Source organism: Mycetomoellerius zeteki, unplaced genomic scaffold, assembly GCF_001594055.1.
Source record: "Mycetomoellerius zeteki isolate Tzet28-1 unplaced genomic scaffold, Tzet1.0 scaffold135, whole genome shotgun sequence".
NCBI classification, from domain to species: Eukaryota; Metazoa; Arthropoda; class Insecta; order Hymenoptera; family Formicidae; genus Mycetomoellerius; species Mycetomoellerius zeteki.
Window position 1 is genome coordinate 3,338,063 of NW_017256287.1, and position 23,606 is coordinate 3,361,668.

Consider the following 23,606-nt stretch of genomic DNA (forward strand, 5'->3'; position numbering starts at 1 on the left):
AGTTTTTACCTTCAGGTCGATTTTCAAGGTTATTTGAAGGTCATGATCATTTTTTTAAATGGAATTATATGAATTTTTTTTACATAATATGATTCCTCTAATTATTCTGCATATAAAAGTATTAAGGTAGCGATATCAAAAAACCAATAGTTTACGAGATATTTTATATTTCATTGTGGCACATATTGACATAAAATATTAAATAATTCGTAAACTATTAATTTTTTGATAACCAAAACATACCTTAATACTTTTATGAACAGAATAATGAGATGAATCAATTAGTGGAAAGAAAACACATAGTTGCTTTAAAAAAATATGTATGCAAAATGGATAATTTTTTAAATAAGCAATTGTGTCATATAATTCCATTTTAAAAAATGATCATGACCTTCAAATAACCTTGAAAATTGACCTGAAGGTAAAAACTGTTAGCACAGTTAGATGTCCCCCGTTGCCCTCTACAATTTTTGTCTAAACCATTTTTTTGTATCTGGCGTATTTTTGAAGATATTTGGATCTGTCACTTAAAATGACTCACCCTGTATATACATAAAGATCAATGACCAATGTTCTTTATACAATCGAGTGAGTTTGGACGTAATATATGACACATAGTTGCTTTCAATTTAGACATTTTTAGATTTTATCTCATCTGAATATTCGGGAATTCTGTGTGATATAACCATTGACATACAATTCAAACATTTTTCTGACATCATGCGCTGGCATTGTAATTCCTTTATTGTTTCTTTTAAGCTCGTTATGCAATTTTTAAAACGTTGAAGCTGTTGCCTTTGCATTTGAATTTTATGTCGTCTCTTCTTTAATGTTTCTTGACTCTTTACGAGCTTCTCAATTAGTTTTGATGGAGAAATATGATAATGATGATCAAGGTTTACAATTCCACTCTTATTAGATGTCAATAGTCTGTCTATATCTTCATCTGTAAAAAATGAAAAAAATTTCATGAAGGACTTTTTCATATTAATTATTATTTTATTCCATTATTATGTATGTTTCATCATACTAAATAATTCTTTAGAAATTGGCATATTCTTATATTCATAAGGTCTGTTCACGTTGCTTGCATTTTTTGCATTCAGCATCTTTGCTTTTTCCTTTAACACTCGAATATATATTTATCTCATTTTAAAAGCAAAAATTTTAACGGATTTTAAGCAATGCGGACGGACCTATAGAAATATATGAAATTTAATACTTTGATTTATAGCAAATTCGGTCACTTGCATTAAGTCTTATGTCCATGATGTTAGAAATTGGTGCAAGATCTCTAATCGAAAAAAAATTAACAAATCACATTTGAACAATTCGATCAAATGACTAATTGATCATGGACATAAGGTTTTTATACCAGATTAGTGCATACTAAATACTTATATATGAAATCAGCAAAGTTAATATAGAAGCATATAAATATTTTAAACATTTAAATACCTAATAATGATATTATCACATTACGTAACAGAATATACACGTATTATGTTATTGTCAAAGTTGATTAAATTATGCTGCTGCATTCGAATATTTAATATAAAACAATTTTTAATGTATACTAATTCAATGTAATTGAATTGACCAAATTCACCATTAAAAAGAAGACTTACAAATTTCATATCTTATAATAAGACTAATGAGAAAATAGTTACCATCTGAATAAGTTTGGATGAATTTATTGCAAGAAGTCTTTTGTGGAAAATCAGACTTATTATCATTGAATTGTATCTTCTGATTCTGTTTTAAATTCTGATCAAACGTTACTTCATGAAGAGAAACATTTTCTGTTAATATCAATACAAATAAGTAGAATATAACTATATTTGTATTTTAATATTTTTATTTCAATAATTAAAGAAATTCATACAACATAAAAATAAAGATTTTACCTGACATTATAATATTGTTAAAACAGTCAACCTTATTAAATATCGTTGGAATGCTTCCATCTTTTAACGTCAAATACTTTTCTCCTACCTTGCGTAAACAAGTTTGCTCAAAATGGTCTGAACATAAAACACTGCTTTTGTCTGGAGTCCAATTCTTGATTCCCATACTATCAAGCCATTTCTTTAAAAGCTTTGATTTGTCCAATGGAAATCTAAGTTTACAATATATACAAAATTATATTAAGTTATATTTCTAATTCAATTTTTTTTAATCTTACTTGAAAAAGGAATATCCTGATTGACGTATACGTTTCCGCTTACAATATGCACAAAAACGAGGTTTAAAACGCATTGGAATATTGTTTCAATTGTATTTTAAATCTTGAACAATCGAGCAATCTTCTGTGAAATAATTAAAGCATAAAACTATTAAGTTTGATGTTAAATTTTTTACAGAAAAAATATTTAACTACTGTTTCTAAAAACGTTGAGAGGAAATTGACAAGATATTTATTAAGAATACCTTTCTTCAGCTCTAATTTCGATAAAATTATGCTCATTCGATGCGTTTATGCACGAAATGAAAGAAAAAAGTGGGAGAAAAAAGTGTCGATCTACCCTGCGGAAGGAGATATTAATTGTAGAAATTTATCAATACCATGTAGAAGTTTGCTATTAAGGTTACGAAACTTGGTCATAACGACATAAATGTAACAAACTGCGCATGCGCCATGGTGATGTTGCATGCTTGGGCTGCGTTCCAATTGACGCTCACAACGCTCGTGGAATCATTTCATCCTTGTCGTTTATCAAATGTTAAACAAGGACAAACGATACTCGCGAGCGTTGAGTGGAACATAGCCTTGGCATGCAGCATGCACGCGTTTTTCTAATTTCGCGGCTCGCTAGGGCTGCGTTCCGTTTCACGCATGATGTGCATAATGCATCATTTATCTTTGTTTAACATTCGGTGAATAACAATGATAAAGATGCATCATGCGCATAATGCGCGAAACGGAACGCAGCCTAGAAATTGGCATGAAATTTGAACTCAACCGTATACGATACTTCCCTTTCTTCGAAGAAGAAATACGAGGGCCATATTCTCGAAAAATATTGCATATAAAAATATAGGAAGATACTGCACGAAAATATTATAGGAAAATACGTTACGGCCCGTATTCAGAACGCGCTTATAAGAATGTTAGCGCACTAACAATACTATACCTACTTTACGTTACGCATCCTGAGAAAAAATGTTTTATATATAATTATATAAAATATATATAATCTTATATAATTGTATATAAATGGACATATTTTATATATAATTATGTATAATTATATCTATATAATTGTATATAATTGTATATAATTTGATATATATTTTATTTATGTATATAAATATATATAAAATATGTGTCCATTTATATACAATATTATATAAATTTATATATTATATAATTTTATATAATTATATATAAAACATTTTTTTTCCGAGATATAGAATTTCAGAGATAAAAGTGCACTTTTATCGATATAAAAGCGCATTCTGAATACGGGCCTACATATATTATAAATTTTTTTATAACATAACATAAATAGAAATTCTATTTATGGAATAAGTAGAAATTCTATTTATAGAGTAACTAAAAAAAATGCAAAAATTGCAAAATGATTCATAAGTTTTAGACTCAGTTTTTGATCAGCGCTATATGATTCGTGGGCGCTTTTTAAGATACACCCTGTATATGTATAAGAATTATTACTGTACATTATATATAGGAAAGAGTCAATATCTATTATTGGAAAAATTACATAACCCAAGTTCACGGATGTAAACCCTTTCTCTCTCATTCATTAATTTGTATTCTGTTGGATAACAATATTTTGTTTCAAATGTTCTGCAAAAATTTTGTTTTTTAAATCTTAGTAAATTAGTGAAGAATAGTGAATTGTTAATATTATTTGTAATACATATAAAAAGAAATCTAAAGATAATGAATAGCGACGATATCGACGAAAATATTATTTCATTATATAATTCTCAAAAGTGGGAAGAGATTGCTGCTTTATCTTCTGCGAGTGAAAATCTTAAGTCTAGTAGATTATCATGGATATTTCCCGATATGAATGATTTGTATTGGATAAATGATGTTATACGAAAGTATAATTTAACTGGAATTGCAAGCATTGGTTGTGGTTGTGGATTATTAGAGTGGTTATTACAAAAATGTTCAGGTAAATCTTTAAAATAATTTTGGTGTATATAATATATTATACATACATATATTTCGATAATACAATTGCCCATTATTATATTTTTCAAGGATTGGACGTTGTGGGTATAGAATTGGATAGTTCTTGGTGGCATAGCAAATATTCTCCACCACAATTCTTAAAAAATATTATCTTTGTTGAGAATAAATCGATAAATTTTCAAGTACCAAAACGATATGCAATGTTATTTTGCTACTTTAATAACTGTGTAGCATTCTGTAATTATATAGAAAGTTATAAAGGTAATTTAATTTTTGTTATTGGACCCGCACAAGGGAATAATTGTACAACAGATCCATTGCCATTCGATGAAAAATTTGAAAAATATAATTGGAAATTAATAAAGCAGAAAAGGCTTGTGTGTTCCAACAATTATATTGTTGCATACAGTAATAAATAATAATAATTAGATACATTTAGTTACATTTTCTACATTTTTTCTTTACCTTTTCTTTTTATCCATTCTCTCGTTTCTTAAATATATTTAGCGTATAAACACTCACATTCACATGCACGTGTTCGAATTTTTTCAGCCAGCGTGATTTAAAATCAAAATTAAATACTAATCAGACTCTGAAAATTAAAAACCAATAATATAATTAATGAGAGCGTTAACACAGCGCGGTATATAATTTATTTACTGTGGTACATGTTAATAAACGTTAAATAAACATATAAACGGTTTTAAAGTAACATAAATTTACTAGTCCTAAAATTAGCATTTTAGTATTTTAGCACTTTGCGTTTAATGCGGGGTCTACAATAGAAGTCGTAACGGTCGTAGGGTCCTAAGTCGTAGAAAATTGATCAATCATAGTTGATTATTCTTCTCATATTCGACTGTGATTGGTCAATTTTCTACGACTTAAAACCCTACGACTGCTACGACTTCCATTGTAGACCCTGCATAAGGCCGGAATCAGACTACGCGTTGAAGATTGAGGTTGAAGATTGAAAAATTGAGATTTGACCAATCGAAACGAAAGGAGCTAAAATTTCTTTGTCCTTATTGGTCAAATTTCAATCTTCTATCTTCAACCTCAATCTTCAATGCGTAGTCTGATTCCGGCCTAAAGCTGGTTCTACATTAGTCGCATCGCAACGTCGCAAGCGTTGCAGTCCAATCAACGTCAAGCTAGCTCGACTCTGATTGGACCATAACGCTTGCGACACGCTTGCGACGCTGCGATGCGATCAATGTAGAATCAGCTTTAAGTCTTAAACACAATAGACACAGGCAATGGGCACAGGCAACAGGGAATAACGAGCAGTCCAATCACAACTCTGGGATATAATATCGAACTTATACTCCAGAGCTCTGATTGGACGGCTCGTTATTCCCTGTTGCCTGTGCCTATTGCCTGTGTCTATTGTGTTTCCAGCTTTAGAGTCACGCTCTGTCATTGGCCAGCAAAAAATGCCTGCGCACGAGCACACCTTATTACTTCCATTATGCGCGACCAGCTGTGGCATTTTCAGCTGTTCGTCTATCAAACGATTTGTGAATATTAAAAATTCGAGAAACGCGCGTACAAAATAATAAAGAAAATGCTTCGCGGGTACGAGGGCGTGAGATATATCTCGGATAAGCAAATGGTAGTGTTTGATATAGGGAGCGCCTATACAAAGTAAGTATTGCGAAAAGGAAAATGATTCTTCCAGCCCTTACGATTCGATTGGATATATTTATATGTTAAATATGTTTTTTTTAACATAGATTTGGCTACGCGGGAGAAGTGTCTCCACGTGGTATTATTCGAACAGAAGTGAGATGCTCGGAATCAAAGAAGATACGCAGAATTATTGATTATAAGGACGTCGAGGATCTGTATCAACTACTTGTAGACTTTCTCCATTTATTGTTTTTTAAGTAAGATTATAAGTTGTTTTTTTATTTATTAAGGCTTGTCCTAGAATTTCTATCTAAAGTGACTTGTGTGACACAGGTATGTTGTGATAAGCCCAAAAGATGCAAGGATATTACTTTTGGAGTCTCCATTGGCAGTGACGTCGTTCAGAGATACCCTAGCGAAAGTAATGTTCAAACACTTCGAAGTTGGTTCTATACTGTTTCTGCCGAGTCACTTAGCAACAATTAGCACTCTCGGTATTGATACGGCTTTGGTATTAGATGTTGGATATCAGGAAGCAACTCTGATTCCAATCTTTGAAGGAATACCGATACTCAAAGCCTGGCAAGCATTACCTTTAGGTGGACAGATTGTACATGAGTGAGTTATGATTTTCCTTTTCTTGTACTGAGGTTTACTTAACAGATATTTATATTCGTCTCGCAATTCATAGGAATTTAAAAAGATACTTTCGAGATACAAGTGACCTAGACTTGTCAGAAAACATACTGGAAGATATTAAAGTAAGAACATGTTTTGTAACTACGCTAGAAAGATCTGCAAAACTAGGAACCGAAAGTGCTTTGACTCCACCTCCCGATGTCACATATCCTGGTATTAAAAGAATAGCGATACCTGGAGAAATTAGAGAAAGAGCATTTGAGGTGTTATGGGAAAGGGATAATGATAATCTCTCTTTGCCTACTATGATACTCGACGCTATTGTTAAGGTAAAGTTAATCTGCTGTACTATACACAATAAAATCTCTAAGATTGTTACATAACCAAATGCATGTTTCTAATGTTAAATGTTAAATTGTGCAATTTTAATTAATTTAATTTTAAATCAGTGCCCTTTGGATACAAGGCGGATATTGGCTGAAAATATAATACTAGTTGGAGGAACAACTATGACAAAAGGCTTTGCAAGTCGCCTGAAGTCGGAATTGTTGGCCTTAATCGAAAGCGATCTATATAAAGCTAAATTGAAGGTGGAATCGTTTAAATTCCATACAGCACCTAGTAAACCAAATTATACAACATGGTTAGGCGGTGCTATTTTTGGCACGACAGATATACCATTACGATGTTTGACAAAAGATGTGTATTTAAAAACAAATCGAGTTCCCGATTGGTCCAATCTTATAGATAATCAAAAGGATGAAACTTCTTACGAAATATGAATAAATTAATGAGTAAGATTTAACGAAGTAATCTATAAAAATTAAGTAAATAATTGTATATTTATTACATGTTTTAATTGTAATTATTTATAAAATGCATATTGTACATATAATTGTATCATTTAATGATGTACTTTTTATAATTCATTAATTATAATTACAATTTCACAAAATACTGTTTTAATCCCAATTAATAGTGTTAAAAGTAATCAAAATATATCAGGAGAGGGTGGACTATAATTGTTGATTTTTTTTCTGAATTATGTATTTGTACAATGTGAAGAATCAAAGAGCTTTTAATCATAGAGTTGTAAGCAGAGTAAGTTTTTCGTTAAGCTGCAACTGCGTTTTTATCAACTGAGATAACGCAACGACCATCAGAAGATCCTTAACGTTACTATTAAACATTTCGTCAAATTGATCGCTCGTCATTTTCGGCACGGAATGTACCATATCCAAAAGAGCTCTGCCTACCTGAAATAGCAGAATAATCGTATGTATTGGCTAAATGATAGCAAGCATTTTATAGATGAAAACAAACGTTTCATTCGTCTGAATTTACTTGATTATCTGGTAGTTGTTTTCCTGCTAGGACATCATCAACATATGCCAGTACTTGTTCCAACATTAAAGAAAGTTTGGAGCAGGCCTCTGAGACTTGCGCAAGATCCATCATGGGTTCTATCCCTCCACTAGATTTCATTCCGGACGCTTGTACGTGAGACGGCAATTGAGTCTTTGAACACAACTGCAGTCCTACTACTTCTGGCTCATAGCATGTAATCTATATGGAAAGATTTTATAATATTGAAAGTAATCTTTATATAAAGATAGTCTTCAAGTTTGTTCTTTTCAGTTGAACTTCTTACACAAGTTATTTTTTTCTTTTTTTCTCCATGTTGAAGAGAAAGGTCTGTTTACATTGCTTGTACCTTTTTACATTAAGAATCTTTACTTTTTTCAATGCTGAAATACATATTTATCTTATTTTAATTGCAAAAATTTTTGGGGATTTCAAGCAATGTAAACAAACTTAAATTGCAAGAAATAAGTTTACATCTTTGGCTAAAAAGAACAAGTTTTTTTTATGTATTCTATGATATAAATTTATTGCTGATAGATCTTATTAATCCTTAGTATATACAATTGGGTCATTTGTCTCTTGTATATTTCCTTTCTTTGAAAATACTAGGAGCACCAAAAAATAATTACTACATATTATAACTTTTTTAAACACATAATCTTACCAATACTTTATAAAAATATTAAATTACATGTAAGAATCACTTAATTTTTGTATACTTGTAAAAATGAAGAAAAAGTAAAGAAGATAGGTGATTTGTATCCCAGGTTAATTTTCATCATTTTCACAAATATATTAAAATTAAATATTTCATACATATACTTTAACATCTTTAAGGCCTGGTTTTTCATTGTCTGGTTAACTTGTGGTTTAACCTCATATTTTATCCAATAGGCTTCGTCTATGATATCATGGCTGAAGCCCATTGGGTAAAACATCAGGTTAAGCTTAACTAAAAGCTAATCAGATAATGAAAAACCAGGCCTAAAAAGTATTTGTAAAGTTGTGTATAAAAAAAAGAAAAAAATAAAAACCATTATTTAGCTAAATCCTAATTCTCAAAAAAAAGACATATGTAAGACATAAATAACTGAATCATATATATTAAGGATTAATATTCTGACGAACCTGAACTTTGACTGGAGTAAACATAGAACCCTGCTTGCCATTAGGTACGCCCAATGGAACACAAACATAAGCTTTGATCGCCATTCTCGTTGTATTTGTCAATGTAGTGTCAACAGTCAAGTGCACCGGATTATTGCATTCTCGCACGTAATATTCGTGAATGACAGATGAATGTGTGGTGACCTGCGACACATTTTGTTTAGTTGCGTACTATCGAGAAAAATACATAAGAAAAAAGTGAAATCAAGAGTTAAGAGAACCTCGTTGCCGGTAGCCCACCAACCGACGATATTCTCTTGCGCATTGACACGATGATTCAAGTCATATAGGTCCATGCCATAGGTGAGATCAGCTTCCACCTGGCTCTCGGATTCCTTGTGAGGTACACAAAAACAATTGGTCACCTCGACGATCCCCTTCTCCGCGGTACCTGAAACAACGAATAACACATGTCGTCGAAAGTCTCGGCGAGATAACGACTCTCCGGTGGCCAGATGCAGTCACGGTAGGAGCTCTGGGTCGAGCTAGACAGATAGAATTGTCGCACAATACGTTACCCAGTAAAGTGCCGATAACGCGCAACGATTCCGCTTTTCGTCGTTCGTAAGCATCTACGATTTGAAATAAAACCACGGGGTGCACTTTGACAGTAAGGTTAAGCGCCATGTTTACGGCACGGAAGAATCGGAAAAAACGTGTTTCAACGCTGAACTCCGAAGTGTGATCAGAGCAAATCGAAGTGAAGCTGTTCCCGTTCTCTGGCAATCGATACTTTCGCAAGATCGCCAACTGAATCGAAATATCGATCGAATCTGAAAAAGAACTGAAAATCACTATGGTGGAACGGGAGCTTTTCGCATTGCTTAAAATTCCCTAAGATTCTTGCACTTTAAGGTCGGTATTCATAGTCAGTTCTTATATTCAAGACCGTCTTAAGTAATATCTTAAGATGCTAATGCGGCCCTCTGATTGGTTCATGACACCTCAAGGCAGAACTACAAATTAAATATTATAAATTACTAATAATTATTAATTACTTAACAGTGTTTTACGTAATTCGATCTAAATCGTTGTAAAAATAAAAATTCTAATTACATAAATATTTTCTTCTTGATCTAATTTTTTTTCACTATTATTAAAAAAATTATTGGCTGTGTTCAGCAGACTCAACAGTTTTGCAACCGTTTTATGATTGTCTGCTGAGATAGGACCATTCTTCTAGATCTAAAAGTATGATCCAATTAGCGCGAAGGAAACTTCCAACAGTTGCAAAACGACCGTTCTGCTGAACGCAGCCTTTAATTCTGTTCATGTCACAAAATTATATATTATAATTTAATTACTAAATTAATCATCCTAGATCAGTCAATTATTCAAAATATTGAACATTTCCACTATATAATTCTTGTTGTCTCTAATTTTTTATTGATCCATATATTAAACAACAATAAAAATAAATTTTACAATATAAAAAATTTATTTTATATTATAAAATATATTCATATATTATCATATAATTAATATATTATATATTCTGCATATTATATCCATGTTAATAATTAAAACACAGAACATTAGACTATTATTTAATAATATTTAAACGCGCGCGTCGATTATTAAATTGATTAAAATTAATAGAAGTCACCTCTCCCTACAATGTAATATTTTTAATTTAAAATATAGAAAATAACCTCATATTAATCCCTTCCACCATGGTTCAAATTCAACACTATTCAACACTTGCTGAATAATTGATAATAAAAGAGAAAGCATAGCGATATAATAATAATACATAAGTAATTTTAAAAAATGCCGAAGCTTATTTCAAAATTTTGACTGTTTCCTCTTGACAATAAAAGAGAAGATTCGAAAAAAAATTCCATGATTCAATGATGAGTCTGTCGTGATCTGCACGTAACGAGAAGTGTACAGCTAAAAATTATTGCAATTCGATCAATCAAAAAAGTAATCAGGAATCGAACGTAATACCGTTAGACTGTCTTCTGTAATGTTAATCGTACTCGTCCAAAGTACGCTTACCGCATATAATTACGATATTCCAATGAAGCTTTGAACACTACTGTTTAGGTTAGCTCGGAGCGAAAGCTAATCCTTACGAGGCTGATTTATTCTGTTTTCCATTGAATTTCGCATGTCGCACATTGCGATAATTAGACCGCATATAACATGACGATTCTTTGGAAATTATTAACTAATCCTGGTGTCCTACGAAAACCAGGATGCTGTGGGATTGGAGGATCGCAGAATTATCTGTTAGACTCCTACCTAACAAGGCAGGTCGTCAGATTCTCAAGGAAAGGCCGTGTGTTCATCGGACTGAGACACTGCACGACCAATGCTATCCGGTCCGACACGTCTATGCCTGTAGTTAACCACGCGGTTAAGACGAAGAGACGCTCGGAGTTGAGGACTTTAATTTTACTGGCCGTCCCCGAGAAGTGGACCCTAATGAAGGCCATTGCCTTGTTGCTCGTGTCGTCCAGCGTAACGATGGCAGTCCCGTTCTGCTTTGGCAAAGTGATAGATGTTGTCAATACCGTGGAAAAGACTGGCATGAAAGAGAATCTTAATCAACTAACGCTTGCTCTATTTGTAGTTTTTCTCATAGGCGGTGTGAGCAACTTTGGCAGAGTTTACCTAATGTCCACGGCGGGACACCGAATCACACAGTCCCTCAGGAAACAGGCGTATGCCGCTATCCTTCAGCGGGAAACGGCAATGTTTGACAGAGAAAGTACGGGAGAACTAGTTGGGAGATTGAGCGGTACGTTTTATACCTTTAAATGGGGATATAATATATTTTTAATGACAAATTCGATTTCTTACTTTATACTAGATTAGTGCATACTAAAAACACGAATCCTCCTACACAAAATTAGCAAAGTTAAGTGTAAAAGCATATATAAATATTTTAAATGATTAAATATACTGTTATGTTAACAATGTACTATTTAACAAAATGTATTATCAAAGATTATATTATGCTACTACATTTAGATACTTTCTGTGATGAATTCAATCACTTGGATTACATTGAACTAGTGCTCATTAAAATGACTGTTATATAAAAAGTATCTACATACAGTAGTATAATATAATTATTTTTGACAATGAAATAATACATGTATATTTATATGCTTTTACATTTAATTTACTAATTTCATGTGCAGCAGCTTTTAATATGTACTAATTTAATGCAAGTGATCGAATTTGTTATATGCAGGTGTTTTTAATATGTACTAATCAAGTGTTAGCAATGCGAATGATTGAATGCATTAAAATCTTTTTTGATTTTTTTCTTCAGGAGATACACAACTTATTAGCTCCGCCGTCACGTCCAATGTATCAGATGGTTTGCGCTCCGCTATTATGGCTATAACAGGAGTATCCATGATGTTTTATGTATCACCATCACTAGCCTTACTCGGTTTAGCTATAGTACCACCTGTCGCAGTTATTGCTGCTATTTGGGGACGCGTCTTAAAAAAAATCTCCAAGGATCTCCAAAGCAGTATTGCAGTGGTCAATGCAACTGCGGAGGAAAGAATCGGCAATATAAGAACTGTCAAGGCGTTCGCGCAAGAAAAACGCGAGATTGACAGATATAGCGCTAAATTACAAGACGTTCTAAAACTATGTTACAAAGAGAGTTTATATAGAGGAATGTTTTTCGGTATGACCGGTCTCTCTGGGAACGTTATTGCTCTTTCAGTCCTTTATAATGGAGTATTTATGGTATCAAATGCCGATATAACAATTGGAAGCTTAAGCGCCTTTTTATTATACGCCGGCTACGTGGGCATCTCTCTCAATGGATTATCTAAGGCATATAGCGAGTTAAATAAAGCTCTAGGTGCTAATGCTCGTTTGTTTGAATTAATCGATCGACAGCCGCTTATTCCCATTCAAGGTGGACAAATTTTAGGAAAAGAATTATCGGGCAATGTGATGTTTCAAAATGTTTTTTTCGCATATCCAACGCGAGAAAAGATGCCCGTGTTGAAAGGTTTTAATTTAAACATAGAGAAATGTTCTATGACGGCTATTGTTGGTTCCTCGGGTTCCGGTAAATCTACCGTGGCGTCACTTTTATTAAGATTGTACGACCCTATAAGAGGGTCGATTCTCTTGGATAACCACGATCTTCGTCTGCTTGATCCCGCGTGGTTAAAGTCTCAGATCAGTATTGTATCTCAAGAGCCAATTCTTTTCAGTTGTTCAATAAGGGATAATATATTGTACGGAATGGAATCTGCGACAGATTCTGATGTAGAAGAGGCTGCAAGACAGGCGCATGTATTACAGTTTGCAGAAAAAATGACTGATGGATTAGACACGGTAGTTGGGGAAAGGGGTATTGCCCTTAGTGGCGGACAACGTCAAAGAGTTGCCATTGCCAGGGCATTAATAAAGGTAAATCGTTACTTAAATACGTTCGTAATTATTAAAATAATCGGCATATATATATATAAAATAATTTTTTTTGTCTCTAGAAACCAAAAATTTTAATACTAGACGAAGCAACCAGTGCCTTAGATGCAGAAAGTGAATATTTCGTTCAAGAAGCTGTAGAACGTGCAATCCGTGGAAGGACAGTGATAACGATTGCCCACAGACTTAGTACAATAAAGAACGCTGATAAAATCGTGGTACTTGATGGAGGACAAGTGGCGGAAACCGGCACTTACGTCGAGTTAATGAATCTGGAGCATGGCCTTTTCAAAAAATTAGTGAAACATCAAACATTCGCATAGATGTATAGAACAAATCGTTGAATAGTAATTCATTACGATTGTTTCATTATAACGCTGTTTTTATGGTTAATGTATTATATGTATATACATGTGTATATTTATTATTTTTTAAATATCCAAAATCATGTAAAAAGTTCCATACATTATTGGTACATTTCTTGGCGGGAATATATCTTATCTGATTGGAATAAAAAATAGAAGAATGAAATATTATATCTAGTGCTATATATTTATTTTATTACTGAATGTTATAGAAAGATACGTAACATATCATTCGCGAAAATAGTTGCATAGACACAGCGAGGTATAATTATTACATTGTAGCGACAATACGATACCCTTCGATCATTCATACCTGTTATTTCCTATTTCTTTTAAAATATTTTTCTTTTAATAAGGTCAGGTACATATACAACTACGAATAAAAGATAGAAAATTGACAATCTCTCATTTTTATATATTTTTTTTATAAAATAATATACAGCTATTTTTTTTAGATATCCACATTCGTATATTATGTGTTATTAATCTATATTAATTCTTAAATTAATAACCCATTCCTACAATATTCTAATAACGTTTCAGTAGAACCGTATCGAATCCGCTTGAGAACATTTTGTGCAAATACATATAACTGCAAGCGATTCGACATAATGCTAACGGGTCCTAATTTGTGGATCGATTTTAATAAGGTCAATTTTATCGGTTTGCAATGGGCCGCTTTAAGATTTTCTTTTCACTCAGATTTACTGTATATATAACCATATAGCTCGAATTTGAACGTTCTGTATTTGTTAAAACACAGGAAACTGAAGGAACCAGCATGCTAATGTCTGATCACAAAGAGCTAGCCATAAGCTCACAGAACATAGCTTGCTCTACTAGAGAGTCTTTTTCTCTTTTATACATAGCAAGCATTTGTAAAAAAAAAAAAGGAATTACTTGCCTACTATAACGATAATAGAAACTAATTATAAACGATACATTCAAAATGTAATTAGTTTCTCGAATTAGTTTTTAACAGTTTTAATAAACAGCTCGAAATAATAGTGTTTTCGTGTCTTCAAATGCTGCTATATATTGTAAAAAGTTTCGTAAGGAACATGATTGATCTCGAACGTATTCTCGGAATTAATTGGTTCCTTTGGCATATATGTCTCCAGATTTAATCAGAACTTAGTATAAGGCTGTGATTACAAATGAAACTTTCATTCACCTCGATTGTGAAATGTTACGCGAATATGTACCGTAATCATACATTACTGAAAATCAATATTTAAAAATTCATTATAGGTATACTTGTCCAATATGCAATGTACACAATAGTTATAGGCACAACCTTATTCTAAGCAGATATCCGTGGTATTTGTATAAATCTGTATTGAAATGTTTACCAAATTTGACTTCTATACAAGCGGTTTTACAGTATTACAATCTTTTTAGGAGTAGGCAGTGTTTTTTTTTCCTCCAAGAGTTATAGAAAATTCATTTCGATAGATCTCTTTATAAGTAAATATCAGAGCTTATTCAGTCTAATGATAAATCCGAAATAAATAAAGCAGCAATTAATATTTAAGTTAAGATGATAAAGAATTTTCATTGAGCATTACCTAACGTTTGCTCACAATTTAAATCTCATGATTCTCATAATAATTACCGATTATGAAAATTATATATAGGTATTTATATACCGCGTTCACAAGCATGTCGTATCTTTGTTGAACCTGACATCCGACTTTTTATAAATTAAATTTTTGAAAAATGACTATTACCCGACTTCAAGGTAAAAAGAAAATTGTTAATATATCTTGATTCAGAATTGTTTGTAATTGTTTGTAGTGATTTTCCGGTCATTTGTAGTTGTACCGTTTAAAAGTTACAACATATTAACGATAAACAAAAAAAGTAATTTTGCCAATTCTTAGGATATCTTAAATCCGCTCTTGGGATATTTTTTATAATCGTTTGTAGTTGTTTTTAGTGATTTTCTAGTCGTTTATAGGTGAGCCGTTTAAAAGTTACAATATAAATTGCGAATTCTATCAAATTTACCTTTACTTTCATCGAAGGCAAAATATCAAAAAATTATCCAGCCGAAAAGGCAAGATGAAAAGATCATGTCTGCTGTAAAAAAGCTTCTAAATATACTAAGTAAAACTATCATGTTGTCCTTTAAACGTTATCAACTTAAATTTAACCTTTTTTATGAAAAAGTAATAAAAAAAATGCTTTTTCCACTAAAAAATTGTCATTGATTACTTTCCAAAATGTGATAGAAAATTCGTAATCGGCGAGCCGAAAAAACCACAACATAACAGTTTCCATAGAAGTGAAAGATTGTCCAGTATTTGATTGTTCCAAAATTCACTGTCAATGCTGAAAATGTATAGTATACGTAACGTAAACTATAGATTTTATGCTGGCAATAAATTTTGGAACACAGCCTTTGTGTCCGCCATATTATATCCGCGCTATCTTGAATTTTTTTAATTTAACATCAGATTCGTAATCGGCAACTCAAACAACTCATAGATTTACAATAAATAAATTACGTATATACGTAAATTTGTAAATTTGTTGTAACTTTTAAATGACTCAACTACAAACGACCGGAAAATCACTGCACACAACTACAAACGATACTAAAGAAAATACCGCAAACGGATTAGAGATATCTAAAAAATTAGCAAAGTTACATAATTTGTTGTAACTTTTAAACGATATAACTATAAACGACCGGAAAATCATTGCAAACAATTACAAATGATTCTGAATCTCGAGGTATATTAATAATTTTTTTTACCTTAAAGTCGAGCGTCCTTTAAAAAAAATTTTATATTTTTTAATATATGGTACTACAAACAAAATTATTGTTACTACAAACGAAATGCTATCATTTTTTTTTATTAAAAAATTTAATTTATAAAAAGTCAGTTCACAAAAGTGCATATCGTAAACATCTTGTTCATGTGCAAAGATATTTACGAATTGGTTCATATTCCGACATCTATCTTAAGAATAGATATCAAACATTAAATAAAAGGAAGGAGAAACATGCCAATTAGATAAGTCAAGATTAACTTTTCGGCAGCTCCTCCAATGCTTCCTGCTCCATAGGTTCATCCTGTTGAAACGTCGATAATGATTCTTCGTCGTCAACCTCCATTAATTCCTCTGATTCCTTTCTACACGCTATATTCTCTATTACAGAAGATTGGTTCTCTTTTATCGTAATACCTGCCGCTGCTTTATTGCCTTGTGAATTTGCTAAACTGTCATCTTGATCGTCTGTTAACTTGTCGTCCTTTGGAGACTGACAACTGACATTATCGGAGCTTTCTATTGTTTCGACAGTAGGTGAGACAGGTTCGAGTTTTTCAATTACAGATGCTGCTTCTTTAGATTTTTCCACGCTGCTTATTGGATCCGATGTCATAGACTCGACGAGAACCATCTTGTCGCTGGAAATTTCCATAATGTTCAAATTATCGTTGTTGTCGGACTCTTGCTCTTCTTGTTCATTGGTGTTGCTGTTGGAGGATGCTGCTGTAGGAATATCTTCTAGGACTTTATCCGTATCTTCTATACTCTCCGTTTTTTTGCTAATAGATTGGTCACGTGCGAAACACTCGGTGGAAGAAATTGTCTCAGACGCCTCTTTAGAGTGTATCTCGGATTTTTCCGTTTTGTATAACGCTTCGGTACTAGACACGATGACTGCGCTCACACACTCATTGGATGTGACAGTGCTATCTTTTTCCATCGACTGCGACTCGACGAGTTCCGTCGCATTTGTATTCTGGCTGCTCGTGGAACACAAATTTTCCTCGTCTACGTCCTCAAGGATCGACGGTCCTTCTTCCTTCGGTTTATCATGAGCTTTTTCTTCGACACTTTCAGTATCATCCGCCAAAGTGTCAGATTTCATCTCGATGTCGGTCTGTAATAAATTTTCAGTTAATCTACTTTCATCGCGAGACATCTCGTTAGGATCTATACGCTCGGGACTCGATTTGGTCGTTTCTTCGTCTTTCAAGGGCTGCTCAATCTCTTCCTCCATACTACTTAACGTCGACGGATCCGTCGTTTTCTCATTGGACTTGTCCATAGACTTGTTATCGCCGGATTCGAAGCGTTTCGCTTGGAAAGCAGCTTGCAGCTTCCGCGTGGTATCCGTCGTTAACGGTATCACTGTAGCCACTACGGTCACCGTCGTAGTTGCCGCTGTTGATACCGATGTCGTTGACGTTGCTGTCGTTGTCGTTGTTGTTGCCGTAGCAGTCGTCGTAGTCGTAGTCGTCGTCGTAGATATCGTGGTACTTGCTGTTACCGTACTTGCCTCAATCTCCTCGTTTTCCATGTCTAAATTAGGTTGAGAATTGGTGTCCTCGTTCATGATCGCCACTGCTATATCGGTGCTCGGGACCATGGAGTCTTCCGAGACTGCTCCGACTGCCGGTAGACTCTGTACCACAGGAACAGCAGTCGCTGTGGCTTCTGGTACCGGTCCATGTGGCTGTAAATTTAAATTCGATATAGTAGAGAAATCTGAGACAGCGGTGATATAATTGGTCGCCGAGATATCCGTTCTAGAGGTAACTTGTTCGAGTTTCTCTCGTACGGTCTCCTCAGCAAATAGATTCTTGGTCAAGGTAGAATCAGACGGCGGTATGACACCGCTGTGCATAAGCGCTGGCTCGTTCTCGACGGTGTGTACGCTAATTGTGACGGTGGAGCTACAGTCCTTCTCCCAGTACTCCATCTCCACGTCCTGCGAGGACGGTTGTACCGGTTGCGCCGGTTGAGGCTGAGTCGTCTGCGAGGAAGGCTGCGATGACGGCTGCGGCGGTGACGGAGGTGGTGGTTGCTGTGTAACGGATGCCGCGTCTTCTTCGACGGAGCCGTTAACCATCCCGTCGCCGGTTTCACCGCGTCTGGTTATGGGCCCAGGTTCGCGCGTCGACACCACCAGAATGTTCTTTTCGATGGCGCGCATGAACTTGTCCACGCGATTGTACTCCTTACGCGGCGCCGTCAGCAGCTCGCATATTCGCTGAACGGTGAAAGGTGCGTTCGCGAACGATTCCAACCTCTCGAGCAGGTTGCTCTTCATGGTATCGTAATTGAAATGCTCGACGTTAGGACAGGGCGCGAGTTCCAGAGTGGGGCAGCTTTCGTAAAAGTCCGTCATCACGCGGGTTAGTTTCTCCCGGACGAGGGTCTTGATCAACGGCCACTGGTACACGGGATCGCCGGTCTTGGCGACCCAGCACAGGTAATCCTCGAGCTCCTGCGGGATCACCGACGGTCGCATCTTCTGGAACTCGTCGAGTGCCTGCAACACTTCCTCCAGATTTTCCATCGTCTCCGCCGCCGCCAACAACCACCACCAACGAGTCTTCTACGTTTTCTCTCAATTATCCCGATTGTTTGTCAACAAGGTGAGCCGCGTAAAAATCCGAGGAATCTCTCAGGAGGAATACTCCACGCAAGGGAAACAACCAAAAACGTAAACTAGCAAACACACCGGCCACAAAATAGCAACAATGAGAGCGGTGACGAAGAGGGAGAACAGCAGGGCTACCAACTGATGCGCGTTGCAAATTTTCAAGCGCCATCTCGAAGGCTATTTTTTTCAAATATATATTAATGTAATTCCATTTTATCATAATAAATATATTATAAATTTTTAACGAAAAGTACGTTTCTTTTAAGACAGAAATATCTAAAAAAAAGAAGAAAAAATAGTTTCTGCTATTTCTAAAAAAAAATCTATACATCAAAGTCTATCCACACGAATGTGTAATTGTAAAAAATTAGTTAAATCGTAAAATTAATACAAAAGCAAGATTTTTTTTAAGTATTAAATCCATAATTGATTTTCTTCGTGTATATAAATATTTGCAATTGTGTAAATTTATCTGGATACATTATTTTGTCCCGAATTTTGTCCAATTCGTTCTCATTCCGTTTCAACTTTGTTCAAATGAAAATGCTGATTATTCTGTCGCGCAATCGCTGTAGTCAGTATTACGATATTTCGACATCGATTTCCTTATTAATTTAACTCATTAAACTGAAATATAATGGAGTCCATGCAAAAAAAATCATGAAAAATAAATTGATCGATCTATAAATCTTCTCCACAAAAAGGAGACTTGTTAAATTAAAAATTAAATTAATTGTTCTTTATCAAAAAAACTCTTTGAATTAATGCATACGGTGCAATAAATTGAAGTGAAAATAAACTATATTTGTTTCACTTTTTCAATTTATTGCACGAGTATACCAATTCATTAAAATATAGTACAGCACAGAATATAAATTATTGTAATAACATAAATGTGCCTAATTTCCCAGCAAACGCTAAATATTCTTGAAATATTCATAAAATATTCCTAAAATTCCAAAAAACATTTCAAGAATACTCCAAAATATTCCGAATATTTACGATATGTAAAAAAAATATTCAAATGTCGATTAAAAATTTCATTTATATCGTTACATCCGAGAATGTTCCATATATATTCCGCAAAATTTTAATTTTTCCAAAAATTCCAGGTCGTTCGTGAATCAGTTTTTAAACAAAATTTTGCGTTGGAGCCCAATTTTGGGACTGAGTTCACAGACGAAGTGCTGCGCTCCTTATATTTTCTCCTAGGTGATTCTTGTTTACGAGTAAATGCTCTTCGCCGCGGCCTTCTGTACTGCTCGCTTGCTAGCGATTTTCGTGAAATATACAAAGAGTATTCACACAATATTCTGAACATCACATGCTGTAACGATTCTTTTACTGTTCCGGAACATTCGATACATTAGTAATACGAATCGAATTTTCTGTGAATATTTAGTGTTAGACTGAACATCACATGCTGTAACGATTCTTTTACTGTTCCGGAACATTCGATACATTAGTAATACGAATCGAATTTTCTGTGAATATTTAGTGTTAGCTGGGTTAAATCGTTAGGAACGTCCATATTCTGTATACATATAGAAAATGAACGTACATATTTATAATAGATTTATCTTAATATATTTCACAATTTTAAACTTTAATTAGACATATGATAAGATCATGTAACATGTAAGTATACATAGAAACAATTAACAATGATAAAATAAACTTATCTGTATTATAAATATCTTAATGTATCTGGTAGAGATAAATTATAATATCTTTCTGACCAATCGTGTATATACGTAATAAATAAATATCTAAATAAATAAATAAATCGTACATTCGAAAATTACAAATTGACCAATGCCAACATACAGTTTATACACGCACATCTTATACACACAAAGGCTAACCAAGTAGACTTATAGGTTAATATAATTAATATTTTATGTAACTTTGCAAAATCCGCCTCACTGTATCTTCCGAATGCACAATTCGTGATTGTTTATTATATAACATAAATACATTTTAATAGTTGGCTTATCTAAATGTTTATAACTTTTTCAAAATATTAATATATTAATATATTAATACTTGGGATGCGTTTCGAGTTACGTATGAAGCACATGATGCATCGTTTGTCCTTGTTGTTCACCAAATAATAAAGGATAAAATGATACATCATGCGTAACTCAGAACGCACCCTTGTAAATATTAATATATTAAGATATTAGTTTAAAAGTAAATATCCTTAAGAACTCGCCGACGAATGAAATCTTTAACGATATTAAAACGTCAAAGATATTAACAATTAGTTTTTGAACAATGACGGAAATATGATATAGGTTTCATGGCATGGTGATTATATTAATAATGCAATTTGATTTTACTTTCGTGCTTTTCCACAGAGAATTATTAAAAGGAACAAAGTGCATCTATATGTCTGAAAGTCCTTTTCGACAGGCGCTTGAGAAGACTGACTTTGCCGCAAATTTTCGAGGAAAATCTTGGAAATCATGCAGCATTAAACTTAAGATGCCAGTTAAAGGTTGTTAATTATTTAAGATCACGTTGCTGATTTTTATTTTTAATGGAACGCTCAAGATAATTTGGTTCGTTCCAGAATATCTTCAACGACACCAAAATGACTGTATCACATAGATCTAACATTTGTGTGCCACACTGTATTAGTCTGGCATACCATGAAAATTTTTCATTTGGATAGATTTGTATTGATCAAAGGCTTAAGAACAATAATTGTGTAAGTTCACTCTAAACAGATCTCTGTTAGAACTATCCCATAAATCTGTTGTTAATAGATTATTAATTTATAGATTTCAATTAACATACCACGTTTTATAAATTAAGAGTTTTTCACAAACTTTGGTCACTTAAACATCAACTACCATTTTCTTATGAATATCTGTATTGCCAACAACCTGAAACAGTCGTGAAAAGTATATAACATGCTGCTCACATTACATTATACAAGACGCGAATGCATTACTTACAGAACAAAATTCTTCAAAGCTAATCCTACCATCTTCATCCTTATCAGCAAACAGTATTGTTTTATCAACAATTTGCTGCAATTGTGTATCTTTCAAATTATTGCCTACCATCATTTTTAGCACTTGGAAAAGCTCTCCATTACTTATGTAACCGTCATTATCCATATCATAAATTCTAAATGCAAATCGTAATTTGCTTTCTTTGTCACCCTGCAAATTAAGATCACGTATAAAAACACAATATAATCTCTGTAGGAAAACGAAATCTACCTTAACGCTGAACTGAGACACTCCATGAATAAACTCTTTAAAATCTACTTCTCCATTGCCATCTGCGTCAAATATGTCGATTACACGCTGCACTAACGGATTTTGTTGTAACTCAGGCAAGGACATAAACTCATCGATGCTGAGTGCTCCGCTATTATCCAAGTCTAGCTTCCGAAATCTTTTCCCCAATCTTTTAATCTCATCTACGTCGACTGAAGAACAAATATTTACACACAATCATATTTACATATTACAAAATACTGTATCAAGACCATGCAAGTTAACAAATTTTTAATCATCAATGCTTGAATTTCTAATAATATGAATTATATTTGTGCAATTTACTTCACTGAGGATACAATAAGTATATCTCTAAAATAGTGTTGCCTATCTTGTTTTATAATCAGAGTTTTATAAACAGATCAGGTTACTTTAAAATAGATCCAGTAAAAGTCAAGACACTCCTGACAACTTACAGTTTGAACAGAGTTCCATAGGCAGCGAACTTTCATTACCCTGCAAGATAAACGATTTTTAGGACATATCCGTTCGTGTGGAGTGAGTATACCTCAAATAAATCGTTTCGAAAATTATTTTCGTCGGGTAATCATCGAATTAACACGTTGCATTTAACAAATTGCGAGACAGTGTCGCAATAGTGGAGCAAATTATGCAAATTCTCATATCCGCACAATGCATTTAATTACCATTTTGAATTAACTTTGTGAATCTGTCGCAAACGTCTTCAAGAAACAACAATATTTTCCAACAGGCAGACTCAGCAGAGCTGGAACACAGTCACTGTAAAGGGGGGCTGTAGCACCGCGTATCGACGTTTTGCCTGTTTTTCCCTTGCTAGTCTATTATCGTCCGTTGCGAACGAACGTTGCGATTGGTCCGATCGATTTCAACCGTCGCCGTCGACCACCGAGTCGCGTCTCTACGGCTGCGGTTCACTTGACGCTACAAACGCTTCGAAGCGTTTGAACGGCCAATCAGAACAAAGAATTTTACGAATTGACTAATCAAAGAATGCTTCGGAGCGTTTGTAGCGTCAAGTGGACCGCAGCCTACATCGACACCTTCTCCGTGGTAATGCGGGGTCTACAATAGAAGTCGTAATGGTCGTAGGGTCTTAAGTCGTAGAAAATTGATCAATCACAGTTGATTATTCTTCTCATATTCGACTGTGATTGGTCAATTTTCTACGACTTAAG

The 23,606-nt window shown here is 33.8% G+C and overlaps 6 protein-coding genes across 6 annotated transcripts; 2 read left to right on the forward strand and 4 right to left on the reverse strand.

Annotated features, from left to right (window-relative positions):
• Positions 1 to 498: 498 nt before the first annotated feature.
• Positions 499 to 2,566, reverse strand: LOC108731635 (THAP domain-containing protein 5). Its single transcript, XM_018462051.1, has 5 exons — positions 2,431 to 2,566; positions 2,186 to 2,309; positions 1,908 to 2,119; positions 1,671 to 1,802; positions 499 to 946 (listed from the first exon to the last, which is right to left on the reverse strand). The coding sequence occupies exons 2-5, from the start codon at positions 2,257 to 2,259 to the stop codon at positions 630 to 632; spliced, it is 735 nt and encodes a 244-aa protein (XP_018317553.1). The 5' UTR covers positions 2,260 to 2,309; positions 2,431 to 2,566; the 3' UTR covers positions 499 to 629.
• Positions 2,567 to 3,848: 1,282 nt separating this feature from the next.
• On the forward strand, positions 3,849 to 4,587 carry LOC108731536 (uncharacterized). The gene is made up of 2 exons (XM_018461892.1): positions 3,849 to 4,148; positions 4,238 to 4,587. The coding sequence occupies exons 1-2, from the start codon at positions 3,908 to 3,910 to the stop codon at positions 4,585 to 4,587; spliced, it is 591 nt and encodes a 196-aa protein (XP_018317394.1). The 5' UTR covers positions 3,849 to 3,907.
• A 1,065-nt stretch (positions 4,588 to 5,652) lies between these two features.
• Positions 5,653 to 7,242, forward strand: Arp10 (Actin-related protein 10). The gene is made up of 5 exons (XM_018462034.1): positions 5,653 to 5,815; positions 5,905 to 6,057; positions 6,134 to 6,418; positions 6,492 to 6,768; positions 6,889 to 7,242. Exons 1-5 carry the CDS (start codon positions 5,736 to 5,738, stop codon positions 7,219 to 7,221), a joined length of 1,128 nt encoding a protein of 375 aa, XP_018317536.1. The 5' UTR covers positions 5,653 to 5,735; the 3' UTR covers positions 7,222 to 7,242.
• Positions 7,243 to 7,449: 207 nt separating this feature from the next.
• eIF3f1 (eukaryotic translation initiation factor 3 subunit f1) lies at positions 7,450 to 9,699 on the reverse strand. Its single transcript, XM_018462011.1, has 5 exons — positions 9,490 to 9,699; positions 9,193 to 9,362; positions 8,933 to 9,115; positions 7,784 to 8,005; positions 7,450 to 7,695 (listed from the first exon to the last, which is right to left on the reverse strand). The coding sequence occupies exons 1-5, from the start codon at positions 9,596 to 9,598 to the stop codon at positions 7,522 to 7,524; spliced, it is 858 nt and encodes a 285-aa protein (XP_018317513.1). The 5' UTR covers positions 9,599 to 9,699; the 3' UTR covers positions 7,450 to 7,521.
• Positions 9,700 to 12,272: 2,573 nt separating this feature from the next.
• Positions 12,273 to 19,276, reverse strand: LOC108731700 (cell wall protein DAN4). The gene is made up of 2 exons (XM_018462154.1): positions 16,789 to 19,276; positions 12,273 to 12,485 (listed from the first exon to the last, which is right to left on the reverse strand). Exons 1-2 carry the CDS (start codon positions 19,067 to 19,069, stop codon positions 12,352 to 12,354), a joined length of 2,415 nt encoding a protein of 804 aa, XP_018317656.1. The 5' UTR covers positions 19,070 to 19,276; the 3' UTR covers positions 12,273 to 12,351.
• Positions 19,277 to 21,339: 2,063 nt separating this feature from the next.
• LOC108731701 (calcineurin subunit B type 2) lies at positions 21,340 to 23,300 on the reverse strand. Its single transcript, XM_018462155.1, has 5 exons — positions 23,097 to 23,300; positions 22,866 to 22,905; positions 22,390 to 22,601; positions 22,120 to 22,329; positions 21,340 to 22,047 (listed from the first exon to the last, which is right to left on the reverse strand). Exons 1-5 carry the CDS (start codon positions 23,097 to 23,099, stop codon positions 22,000 to 22,002), a joined length of 513 nt encoding a protein of 170 aa, XP_018317657.1. The 5' UTR covers positions 23,100 to 23,300; the 3' UTR covers positions 21,340 to 21,999.
• Positions 23,301 to 23,606: the final 306 nt, after the last annotated feature.